Source organism: Diabrotica virgifera, chromosome 10, assembly GCF_917563875.1.
Source record: "Diabrotica virgifera virgifera chromosome 10, PGI_DIABVI_V3a".
Taxonomy (NCBI): Eukaryota; Metazoa; Arthropoda; class Insecta; order Coleoptera; family Chrysomelidae; genus Diabrotica; species Diabrotica virgifera.
In genome coordinates, this window is record NC_065452.1 from 120,686,735 (window position 1) to 120,699,719 (window position 12,985).

The following is a 12,985-nucleotide window of genomic DNA, read 5'->3' on the forward strand; positions in this document are numbered from 1 at the left end:
GATGACGTCCCTTGCAGTGATCCTGGGCACCAGGTACTCGGTGGGTCTGTTCTAATGGCATATTCGTGTTTAACCACCTCAAAAACCCCCGAGTAGTCCAGTTACATCAATTTAGTGCCAAAATCCCTCGAAACTCCAGAAGATGACGTGCCTTAGTAGCAACCCTGGGTACCAGGTACTTCGGAGGTCAATTATAATATCATATTCGTATTTAGCGACCCCTAAAACCCTTTTAAGTAATCCGTTTGCATCGACTTAATGCCGAAAACCATCGAAACTCCAGAAGATGACATCTCTTGCCGTGACCTTGGGCACCACGTGATCCATTAATCAGTTCTGATGGCGTAATCGTATTCAGTGACCCCAAAAACCCCCAGATAATAAATTTTGTTCCTTAGTATGCGGATTTTGACTTTATTTTTTATATTTATGCAATTTTGGATGCATTTTATGCACTTTACAGTGCAATTATGCATTTCCACCCATTTTTGAATAGTAGACTTTTTTCCTGACGTCATCCTGAACATAATGCAAAAAACTGCAAGTCTCTAGGTGCTGTATTTAAAAATTTATTTATTCGGGTGTTTTGACTGCTAAATGCCCTGGTCTAATAAGGGTATTCAAGTTAACGGTATATTTAATAATAACATCAGGTATGCCGATAATACAGCAATAGTGACAGATAATATAGAAGATCCTCAATACCTTTTAAATAATCTACAGTGGGTGATCATATTATTAGAGCCACCTCAGAAAATTTTACGTTTGTTTAATAATGGTATGTAAGTTTTTTCTTTATACAGTCCACGTTGCCTTTGAAACTTTAGAAATGGATGCTATGTTTCTGTTGGAGTGATTAGTATTGAATATTATTAAAGTTTTTATTTCTGCTATTTTCCTTGGTGAGATGTCTTTGGATTTCCCATGATGTTCTGGTACCACTAGTGTAACGAACGCGCAATTTTTACTAAATTCACAAAAAATAGTATAGGACTGACAGAATATCACTAGAGAGCAATGGAAACTCGCAAAGTTTATTATAACTCTAAACACCAAGAATACAAAATAATAGGCACACGAGTTGCAAGCTAGGCTTGCACTGACAAACAATGGCATTTGAGTCACGCATTGCCACACATGCGTGTTGCCACTATTGTCAGACTACTGGAGGTTTGAAAATAAATATCAAGGAGACAAAAACAATGATTGTAAGTAAAAATAATTACCTTATCGCAAAGATATCTGTCTCTGGAGCAGAAATCAAACAAGTCAGGTAATTTAAATACTTGGTTTGTCTCCTGAACGAGGATTGGGACCCTCAAAATGAAATAAAGATCAGAGTAGAACAAGCCAGAAAGGTGTTTTGAGGCTTCGTAAATTTCTGACTGATCGCAAGTTGGATTTCAACCTCAGATACAAGACGCTAAAGTGTTACGTTTGGCCTGTGCTCTTGTACGGAATGGAAGCATGAACGTTAAAGGACAGTTCGATTAACAATCTTGAAGTGTTTGAAATGTGGTGCCTGCGTCGAATGCTTAGAATATCATGGACGGACAAAGTCAGAAATGAGGAAGTACTAAGAAAAGCAGGCTTACAGGATAGAGAATTTATTAATTATGTTAAAAGTAAGAACACTGCATACTTGGGACACGTATTACGAGAAGAACGATACAATTTTCAGCAACTCATACTCGAAAGAAAGATAGTGGGTAAGAGGGGTCTGGGACGTAAAAAGATGTCATGGCTGCGTAATATTCGCCAAGGGACAGGAATCTTCTTCTTCTTAAAGTTCCCTCTCCTATCGGAGGTTAGATATCATAATGGCTATGGTCACTTTGTTGGCTGCTGCTCTGAACAGTTGTAATAAACTAAAGTTAAACCATTCCCTAAGGTTCCCCAGCCAGGAGATGCGTCTTCTTCCTATGCTTCTTCTACCTTGGATCCTTCCTTGATAATAATTATCAGCAACTCATATTTTTCTCCTCTGGTAATGTGACCAAAATATTCCAGTTTTCTAGTTTTTATACTCTTCATAATTTCTAACTCCTTATATAAAAGTCGTAGCACTTCGACATTGGTAATCCTTTGAACCCACTGAATTTTCAATATTCTTCTGTAACACCACATTTCGAATGCTTCTATTCTTCTTATGTGTTGTCTCTTCAATGTCCAAGCTTCCATTCCGTACAACAATATGGAAAATATGTAGAATCTTAGAGCCCTCAACCTGAGAGGCAACTGAAGGTCTCTGTTTGTAAGCAGTGTCTTCATTTTTATAAATGCTTGCCTTGCAGTTTCACTTCGGACTGTAATTTCTTGGATTTGGTCATTTTTTTCATCAACCCAGGTTCCCAGATATCTGTATGTCTTCACTTTTTCTATTTGGGTTTGCTCTATCATTAACCTTTCATTTCCATGTTCTGTTTTTGAGACTTAGTTTTTTTATTGTTTATTTTTAGTCCGCATAGAATGCAATAATCGTTAATTCTATTTAGCAATTCTTGTAGCGATTCCAGGGTATCTGCCATTATAGCGATGTCATCAGCGAATCTTATGTTATTTACTATTCTTTCGTTTGTAGAGATTCCCTCACTTAGCTCCGCTATCGCTTCGTGAAATATGGCTTCACTGTACAGGTTAAAGAGTAGAGTAAAGTCGCCAATTATGGAATACCATTTTGTTTTGGGGATATAAATAAATACGTTTATAGAAATGAAAACAGTTTATTGTTATGACAAATCAGTCATAAATTTTTATATAGTAATTAAAAGTCTTCTATTAAATATCTTAACAAAAAAAAATCGAACAAAAAAACAAAATCCCAAATGAGTAACCAAATATGGAATAGGTACCCATATATGGAATATAGGCATAAACAAACATATCAAAAACAAAAATAGACACAAACATCTGAAATCAAATAAATTTAAATAAGAAAAGTGTGAAAAATGAAAGAAGTAGCTTAATTCACTTGCAGACATCACAGATCCATGTACGAAACTCTGGACCAGCACAATCATAATGAGCCCACACATTAATAGCCCACATATTATGCACTTCATCCACTATTCCATAATTAGGCACCAACGACTGTCCATATTTGGATTTGTACATTAGTTCAAACTAGTATTATCAACATTTTTTCAAGTCGTAATGTTTTAATTACAGAAGGTCATAAAATATTAAAATAAAGGTATTATCGATATACTCAATAGCATAACAAGTCTGTATTCCTGCATAATAACCAATAATACTCGTTGAATATATTTACCTTTGAAATTTTCTGCGAGACGATAAAACAAAATGCGCCTGTCGAGACACGTATCTTTCGCGCATCTGACACAGAGGTGTGAATACGACAATAAAGAGAGCGACAGAAATAAAGGATGGTATTGTAGTGTGCTTTCAAATTATATTTTCGGAGAAATCAAGGAATTCCATATCAGGACACTATTCCATATTTGGTTACTTTCCTCTAGCGGCGACAGAACACAACCCTGTCTTACTCCTCTCTTTATATCAATATTCTCGAATTCTTGTTCTTCTATCTTCATATTGGCCTTTTGATTCCAATACAGATTGATGATAATTCAAAGTCGGTCGGACTTTTGATTCCAATAAAGATTGATGATAAAGTCGGACCCTGTCAAACGCTTTTTCGAAGTCGATGAAACAGGAATAAATATCCAGGTTCATATCTAAGCATCTTCGAGAGAGGACATTAAACGCAAACAATGCCTCTCTTGTTCCAAGTCCTTTGCGGAACCCAAATTGGGTATCATCCATATCATATTCTAGCTTTCTGTATAATCTTCCATGAATCACCTTTAGAAATATTTTGAGGGTATGGCTTATTAGTGATATTGTCCTATAGTCCGAACAATCTTTGGCATATACCGTTTTTGGTATTGTTACAAAGGTGGATACCAACCATTCCTGGGGGATTTTTCAGGTTTTATATACTTCATTAAACAGATCCAGTAGTACAGGTAGAGTTTCATCGTCTAGACATTTCAGTAATTCCGCAGGTATTTGCTCTGGACCTACAGTTTTTCCATTTTTTGCGTTTCGTATTGCTTGTTCGATTTCCTCCATTATGATCTCTGGTCCCGTTTCGCTGTCGATTTCTTCTGGTTCTTGTCTATTATCCTCAAACAGATCTGTTATGTATGTCTTCCACTTTTTTAATTTCTCTTTTACTTCTATAATAATTTTTCCATTACTGTCTTTAAGAAGGCCATGTTTCTTTTTTCACTGTGTATTTGTGATTTCCGTTATTTTCTTGTGCATGTTAAAGCTATAATACTTTTTAGAATATTCTTCTATTTCACTACATTGATTTGCCAGCTAGGTGGATTTGGCCTCTTTTATTTTATTTCCTATTAACCTCTGCATTTCCTTGTATTTTGCCTTACTCCTGTTCCTCTCTGTTTTTTTTATTATTTTTGAGGGTAATATCTTTTTCCTGCTTCTACTAACGTTTCTTGTATCATGTTCCATTTGTCATTAACATCTGTTGTTTTTATCACGTCTTGTTTGATTTTCTTTAAGTTATCATTTATTTCTTGTGTTAACCTCTGACGCACAGGTTTTTCTTTTATATTTGAGACATCAAATCGTGGTATATTTGTTTGTTTTTGGATCTTTTTCAGTTTTATCTTCATTACGCCTACTAATGGATTACGATCTGAATTTATGTCAGCTCCGGGGTATGTTCTCACGGACTTTATAGTGTTTTTATATCTGGATTTGATTATTATGTAATCTATCTGGTTTCTTACAATGTGATCTTCCGAATCCGCCGGTGATATCCAGGTATAAAGTCTTCTTTTAGGTAATTTAAATAATGTATTCATTACTACCAGCTCCTCGCTTTGGCAGAATTCGACAAGTCTGTCCCCCCTTTCATTTCTTTCTCCCAAGCCAAATTCTCCCACACATCCATCCACTTTTCCTTTTCTAATCTTGGCATTGAAATCTCCCATCACCAACAATATGTCATTTTCTTTGTGGATCTTATGATTTCGTTCAATTGCATGTAGAACCTTTCTATCTCGGCCTCATCTTTGTCGGCAGTAGGTGCATGTATTTGGACAACGTTTATATTTTTGGAGAATGTTTGTAACTGAATCATCCTCAATCTTTCTGAGTAGGAGGTAAAACCAACGACAGATTTATTTGTCTATTTGTCTACAAGTATGGCAACTCCATATCGATGTCTTGGATCATTGTTACCAACATAATACATCATGCCGTTGTTTGTGATTAGTTTTCCTGAATCGGGCTGTTGAACATCGCTGATACCGAATATATTTATCTTAAAGCGATCCATTTCAGCTATTAGGTTATCGAGCCTACCTGGCTGATACAAACTCTTCACGTTTCATGTGGCCAGTCTTAGGGTTCTTCCTTTTTCTATCAGGAATGACACAGCTATAAAATGCTTCGCAATGCTGCTAAAAACAAAATTATTTAATCGTGACTATCTCAAGGTACGTATTCATTGCGTTAGTGCTCCGTGCTCCGTGTAGCTGCTCCACATTGTGAATACGTTAGTGCTCCCGCTCGGCGCTCGGCGCTCAGCCTCGGCGATCCAAGCGGTGGCGGTTTATATGTAGACCAGTTATCCATTGGATCAGTTACATGGAGCACCAACCTAATGGATACGTACCTTTACATCTCACCTGACAAGATAATGTACGGTGGACGCCTAGAAATGCACGGCGCCTTAAGAAGAAATAAACAACTATTTTACGTTTTTATCTAGCAATGTCGCAAAACCAATGATTTCGTGCACAACGCTTATTAAATGGATGTTTACTTTTTACACAAATACGTTCAACTGAAGTCCCCTCTCCTTGATTTGCTAAACCGAGAGAAAAAATTCTTTTCTCCTAAAACACTGACTTCTTTGAGCTATCTTTCTTAAAAGTTACCATATCATATTAACTTAAACATACCGTTTCGCACATATAAAGAAACGAGTTTTTTAAACCCAACTCAATAATTTCTTACAGATAATTTCTTCAATATTAAGAAATGCATTAATGGTTACATTTTAATTTTCTTATATAACTCTGGCTGTATGGCAAACTGCCAAAGCCATAAAAAAATTTTTCTTATCCTAAAGTTTTTGTTTCTTAAATTGAAAACTACAAATATTTTGCAGTATAAGAAATATATGTTAAGTTAATCCATAATTATATTTGTAAACAGGAAATTATCTTGCAATCAAATAAATATTTTAAACCACAAGAAATAATTCTTCAGATATACCCTCTGTCTCTGTAGTAACTGTGGTTATTAAATAAAAACTTTATAATTAATGCCGAAATGCTACTTGCAAAGAGATTTTCTTCCACAAAAGAATTGCGCAGTAACCATTATTCACTATTTGTGATTTAATCTCAGTGTTTAGCAAGATGGCGTGCATGGCATTAGTTCATTTTCATAGATGGATTTTGGATTCGTTGGTTTTCTTTAAAATCTAATGGATAGTTTGAAGGTACGTACATAGGTATATAAAAGTAAATTGATTAATTTAAGATGTAATAATAATATTGTTGCATATCTGAATATGTAGTTCTAAAAGAAACATAATAGTATCTTTATATGCATTTTAGATATCTATAATGATGGACAACTCTGAAAGAAAGGATCTTATTCTAACTGGGAAATAAGCCACAATTTAACTTAAAAAATGATTTTATTGACGTTTCGACTTCCACCTCGGAGAGAATAATATAATATAAAGCTTCAGAACAATATTGAAAGGAGCTATTAACCAACTAGGGGCTTCCATAAATGGTAGAACTGTATACAGGTAAGTTCCTTTATAAAAATGTGTAATACTTGTGTACAAACTATATGTTTCTTGAATGTATAGTCTTGTATATACAATCCTACAATTCAACGTTATATCAAACATGGCGTGTGCTTTATTTGTCATAAAGAATTATTAGTTAGTCTAAAAGAAACATCTTAACGGTTAAGAAATTTTATTGCCGAAAACCGTGAATTAGTTAATATGTATTAAATGACTTAAGATGTAAACTAATAATACTTTCCCGTAATAAAATTTCTTAATGATTAGGTTTGCTGTAACTTTTGGATTATATAAATAAATAAAATTACAATATGTCTGCTTCAATGTTTTACATTGGTTGTATGTTTCTTCTTGTTTTAGCTAAACAATGTCTATTGTGTGACTCAATATTATACAGATAAATAATTAATATTTCACATAAAAAAAGAAAAAAATTAACGGAGATGGTAGGATAAATAATGCCATGTTTGAACTAAATATGATTGATTATTATTTGTTCAAATGCCAAGAAATGTTTTTGGATTGTAGACTGTTTTACTGATACCTACCGTTCTTACACCAAAAAATTAATAGTTTTTATGTGAGCCCGTATATTTGTTTTTTTTTGTATTTCCTTTTGTCAAAATAAGTATGTACTTATATCCTTATAATTTTTTTTTATTAAAATAAGTTTACTCTTTCTACATAACGGTTTTGTTTAAGGTAATTGCTGATATACAAAGTGCTATTAACAAAAAGAAGAAAAAATTAAGGAAGTTGGATTTGCCTCACCATCCTTTTATTATTGTATAGAAGCCAGTGGTTTCAGAGTAGAGAAATTATTTGTATGTATTAATATCTAACGTTTTATATCCTGTTTTTATTATCTAATAAAGAATAATTTTACCTTAACATAATGATTTACTTCGCCGTATGTAATATCACTTTATTTTTAAGAAATGTAACTTAATTCTAAATATACAATTATATCTTCGAAATATATTTCTTAACATTAAATATATTAATTAATAATGGTAAGATAACAATATTCCTTACTAAGAAATATTATTGCTCAGAAAGAAGAGTTTTGTAATGCCAAAAAATTATATTCTTTTGACAAGTATAATTTCTTTCTGACAAATGGGTTTGCACTTTGCAAGAAAGTGATAGTTCAATCATGTTTAAGATATATTTCTTTGGATTAATTAAAATTTATTTGAAATATTTTAGAAAATTATATCTTACATACAAAGATATATTATGTATTTCTTAGGCAATATGCCAAGTCGATCTTTCTTAAATATTAATAAAGTTTCTTTATGTCAAGAATTTTTTTCTCTCGGTGTACCTGAGTGATCTTCGCAATTTCAGATATTTCTGTACACTGGAAAGTATCCATGGTTTTATTAAAAAAATGATGGTTACCTTTTCTCCTGCTTCGGCTGGTAAATAAAACACAAGTACGCAAAGAAAGGAAATCAAAACGGTTGGGAGTATCAAATTGACCGTATAAAATAACGTTTTCCGACGAATAATTATGTAAAAAGTGATGTCAGTTTCGGTTGGGTGATTTCCTTCGTATATATTGAGGTAGGCTGGGACTTCGATAATGTCCCACGTTCCAGATTTCCAATAATCCGATAAATCTACGAAATTTTTGTTATTGTATAATGCTAGTGACACCTGGTCGCCATTAAACGTCCAGGACCCGAATTTCATAATGCACGTTTGTTGATCGAAAGGGAAATATGTTACATCTATAGTACAAGAACTCTAAAAAAGAAGACAGTTATGGTAATGTGGAACCAACAATCGTCTAATTATAATATAAATTACCTGGTAAATTGCTGGCGGAACCCACAAAACTTCACCATTAGGATAAATTAAGACATTAGATTTATATCTAACTTCGTAGTTGCCATCGGCACTGAAAAAGAAAAAGCATCTTCTAATATATCCTTAAGCTGGCTACACATTATGCATGTGTTCGCGATTAGTGATACGCGCTGCGTGATGCACGGGCAGTTCACGAACAGTGTGTAGGGCCTTGTTCGTTAAAAATCGATTCGTAAACAACATGATTCGTGCGTGTGCACAGTAGTTCGCTCTTGTGAGCGACAAATTAACGAATATCAAAGGCTACCAAAGGAATATCAAACCGACGAACATGAATAAATCAGGCATCGCTCATTACGAATCATGAACTAAGGCATAGTCTGTATGTTTTATTGGTGAATTACTACGAACTACAACGAACTGGACGAATCACGAGCTTTAATACTATGAGTATTTAAAATATGTCCTAAAGTCTATTTGTATGAAATTGGCAGCTTATTACAACTGCAAGTCTTCAAATAAATAGAGGTTAAGGGTTACCGTCAAGGCCATGATCCATTACTGTACGGATGTAGTTGAAACCAATATGTTTTTTTTTGTAAAATTACGAGTTATGCATTAATTTACTTAGTTACATATACTTAGTTGCATATACCACTAAAAAACGGCCGTCAATAAAGAAGTTCACCTGGTGTACGTAGACTTACAAAAACATAAAATATGACAGTGTGCCCCTTAGCAAACTATGGTCAACCCTACAGCAAACCAACATTAAACATGGTCTTATCGAAGCAGTCCAAATACAGTATAATGGAACGACTGCAAAAATTATAATGGAACGACTGACGAATTGACTAATGGCGACTTGAGTTACATGATACGGAAGCAAAATAAAAGAATATAACAAATGGGGTCTCGAATTCAACATTAAGAAAACTGAAGTCATGTGTATTGGAAGGACAAAGCAGTCCATTACATTAAACGATGGGGTAGAAATTACACACTGTGATGAATACAAGTACCTGACCATGAAGATAACCCAAGATGGAACACTCGATGCTGCTATAAAAATAGAAACATACAGGGTAGAAAAGCCATATCCATGATGAACGGCATTCTGTGGGACCAAACAATATCTAAAGCGAACAAACAGCTCATATACAATACCATGCTTAAAAGTGAACATGAGTAATCACATATGGCAGTGAAATTTGGCCACTGAAAAAAAGAATAGAGAAAATGTTACTAGGAAAAGATATGGATTTCTGGAAAATAGCAGCAGGCAAATCAACAAGAAATCGAATACCAAATGAGAGAATGTGAGAAATGATCACACATACAATAATTGATGACATAAAAACAAAACAACTAGTATGGTACGGCCATGTACAGAGAATGGTAGATGACAGAATCCCTAAACAGATTTTGGCATGGACACCACAAGGAAGAAGGAAAAGAAAAAGGCCGAAAAGAAGCTGGAGGGAGGGAATTGAAAGAGAACTAGAGGAAAGAGAAATCCCTCCAGGTCTTTGGTTAAACAGAGAAGAATGGCGGTTAGGAGTCGGAAGGCGTCGGAGAACGCTGTAAACCGATAGTAGTAATAGTAGTTACAATATACTATAAATGATCACAAGAAATTAAAAACTCTTAATAATAAAAGAAAATAGAAAGCAAGAGTTTTGTAAAAGCTCCATCTTAGGCAGAAAATTACCTGTATTTTCTTTTCGCTCTATCTTTTTACGAAGGAACTTCTCTCTTTTAAAAGTAGTACTATTTTTGGATTTATGTATAAGGTACATCTATACATACAGCTAAACGAAAATATTACATTCGTAGAATGCTTTGTCTCATTAGGGATTAATCGTTTATTAATGACTTTGTAATAATACCAAATGAATGGCGGGTATCAACGTTTGTAACCCTTCCAAAAAAGAGTAATGCCAAGAATTGCTTTGACTATCGTACAATAACTTTGATGAGTCATGCACTTAAAGTCCTGCTATAAGTGATTTATAATAGAATATGCAGAAAACTAGATATAGATATCAGCGATTCACAATTTGGATTTAGTAAAGGCCTAGGAGCAAGGGAGACACTATTCGCACTTAACGTCCTGTCGCAAACATATCTAGATATGAATCAAGAACTGTACGTGTGGTTTATAGACTATAATAAGGTCAAAAATGAATAACCATTTTCAATTTCGTTGCAACACGAAACTACAACCGCATCATTATTCCAGTTCAATCAGAAAGTGCAGCAAGCACCTCTACCGGTTTCGAAACTTATTAGTCTCTCATCAGGAGGCACATATGCTGCTCTCTCTGACCCAACTAGGACAAACCCCGGAGTACAGTCTTGGATTGCAACGAACGAAATGGCAGGGATGACCTAGCGGCAACTGCTAACAAAAAACTAAGTTTTCAATCTAATGGCACATAAAACAACACCCAAAAATGTTATTCTACATCCTACCAGACAGAAAACAATGGGAACCTTCTCTGGTAACACCTCCGAGGTTTCTACAATTTGCAAGCCATAACGGATGCTAAGACTAAGGACGATGAGGCAATTTTACAATTTATAATTCACGTCCCATCTGCTCAGCGCGGCAAAGTTCCAACGAGAATGGTTCCCTTCGTACTCCAATCAGAGTAAACATGTAAATCAAAAATGAATAACCATTTTCAATTTCGTTGCAACACGAAACTATAACCGCATCATTATTCCAGTTCAATCAGAGAGTGCAGCAAGCACCTCTACCGGTTTCGAAACTTATTAGTCTCTCATCAGGAGGCACATATGCTGCTCTCTCTGACCCAACTAGGACAAACCAGGGAGTGCAGTCACGGATTGCAACGAACGAAATGGCAGGGACTCGGAGGTGTTACCAGAGAAGGTTCCCATTGTTTTCTGTCTGGTAGGATGTAGAATAATATTTTTGGGTGTTGTTTTATGTGCTATTAGATTGAAAACTTAGTTTTTTTACTATAATAAGGCTTCTGATAGGATTAGATATGACCAACTAATTGTAGCATTAGAAGAAAAGAAAATTAGACCTCAGAGATATAAGAATAATTTCAAACTTATACTATCCCCAAAAAGCAGTAGTGAAAATAGAAGACATAACATCAGAAGGAATAGAAATACAAAGAGGTGTTCGACAAGGGTGTATACTTTCACCAATATTATTTAATATATACTCGGAGTACATATTAACTAATTAAGGTAATGACGAACAACACGTAGGCATTAGAATTAATGGCATGATCATAATTAACCTGAGATACGCTGATGGTACAGTTCTTTTAGCCGAATCTCATGGAGACCTACAGATACTGCTTAATAAAGTGGAGGAGACATTCGAGGCTGTAAAGGAGAAGTAGAAGGAGAAGTAAAGGAGACTGGAAACATTCGAGATGTGGGTGTACCTAAGAGTATTGATAAACGAGGCAACGAAGCATTAAACCTAGGAATTTTGTGCAGTAAGATGAATCGTCATGCAACTTTTTGCATTGGATTCGTGAGAGTGTCAGGAAATTTTGTGAACTAAATTGATCTCCGGCAAAAAATTTTGTGCATGAGAAAAGGCATCTTTAAAGTGCATCTCGAAGAGATGGAAATAAAGAATTTAGGACTCGGGAAATATTGACGAAGATGAGTTCAATTTTTATACTTGGGGGGTTTAGAGGTCACTGAATACGAATTTCATGGCGGCGATGGTCTCCGAGGTACCTGGTACCCAGGGTGGAACTCGTCGCCTGGGACGACCGAATAATTCGCGGGACGATCAAATAATTCGCGAAATTAAGATTGCAGATTGCAGATTTTTTATGGTAGATTTAGATTCCTTTCGTAAAAATAAGTAACTTTCGTTCGAGACATTTTTTCGAATTATGGATAGATGGCGCTATAATCGGAAAACACTATTTATTAGCCCCATCTATTAATAATTCTAAAAAATGTTTCGAATAAATATTACTCATTTTTTCATGAGGAATCCAAATCTGCAATAAAACATGTGGATTCCCATTTAATATTTTAAAGTTAATCCCCACCACACCTTCAGGGGGTGGAGTGGAGTGTCGTGTTTGATGTTATTCGATAGGTTCTTGAAAAATATTAAATACGTATTTTTGGGTTTTTTATTTGGAAGTGTATTTCGCGAGATATTAGACCGTTTCTATAATTTACCTATGGCATCACGAAAAAAATCGTTTTTTTCCGATTATAGCGCCATCTATAGACAATTCAAAATTTTTTTTTTAATAAAAGTTGCTTATTTTTACGTAAGCAATCCAAATCTGTAATAACAAATTGGCGTTTCCTGTTTAAGATTTTAAA

The 12,985-nt window shown here is 34.7% G+C and overlaps 1 protein-coding gene across 1 annotated transcript in view; it reads right to left on the reverse strand.

The window, feature by feature from the left end:
- Positions 1-12,985, reverse strand: part of LOC114325414 (acetylcholine receptor subunit beta-like 1) — an 84,686-nt gene that overhangs the window by 14,937 nt on the left and 56,764 nt on the right. The window contains exons 5-6 of the mRNA XM_028273484.2: positions 8,642-8,732; positions 8,231-8,578 (exon numbers count right to left, since the gene is read on the reverse strand). Coding sequence (XP_028129285.1) covers positions 8,231-8,578; positions 8,642-8,732 — 439 coding nt within the window. The remainder of the gene's footprint in view (positions 1-8,230; positions 8,579-8,641; positions 8,733-12,985) is intronic.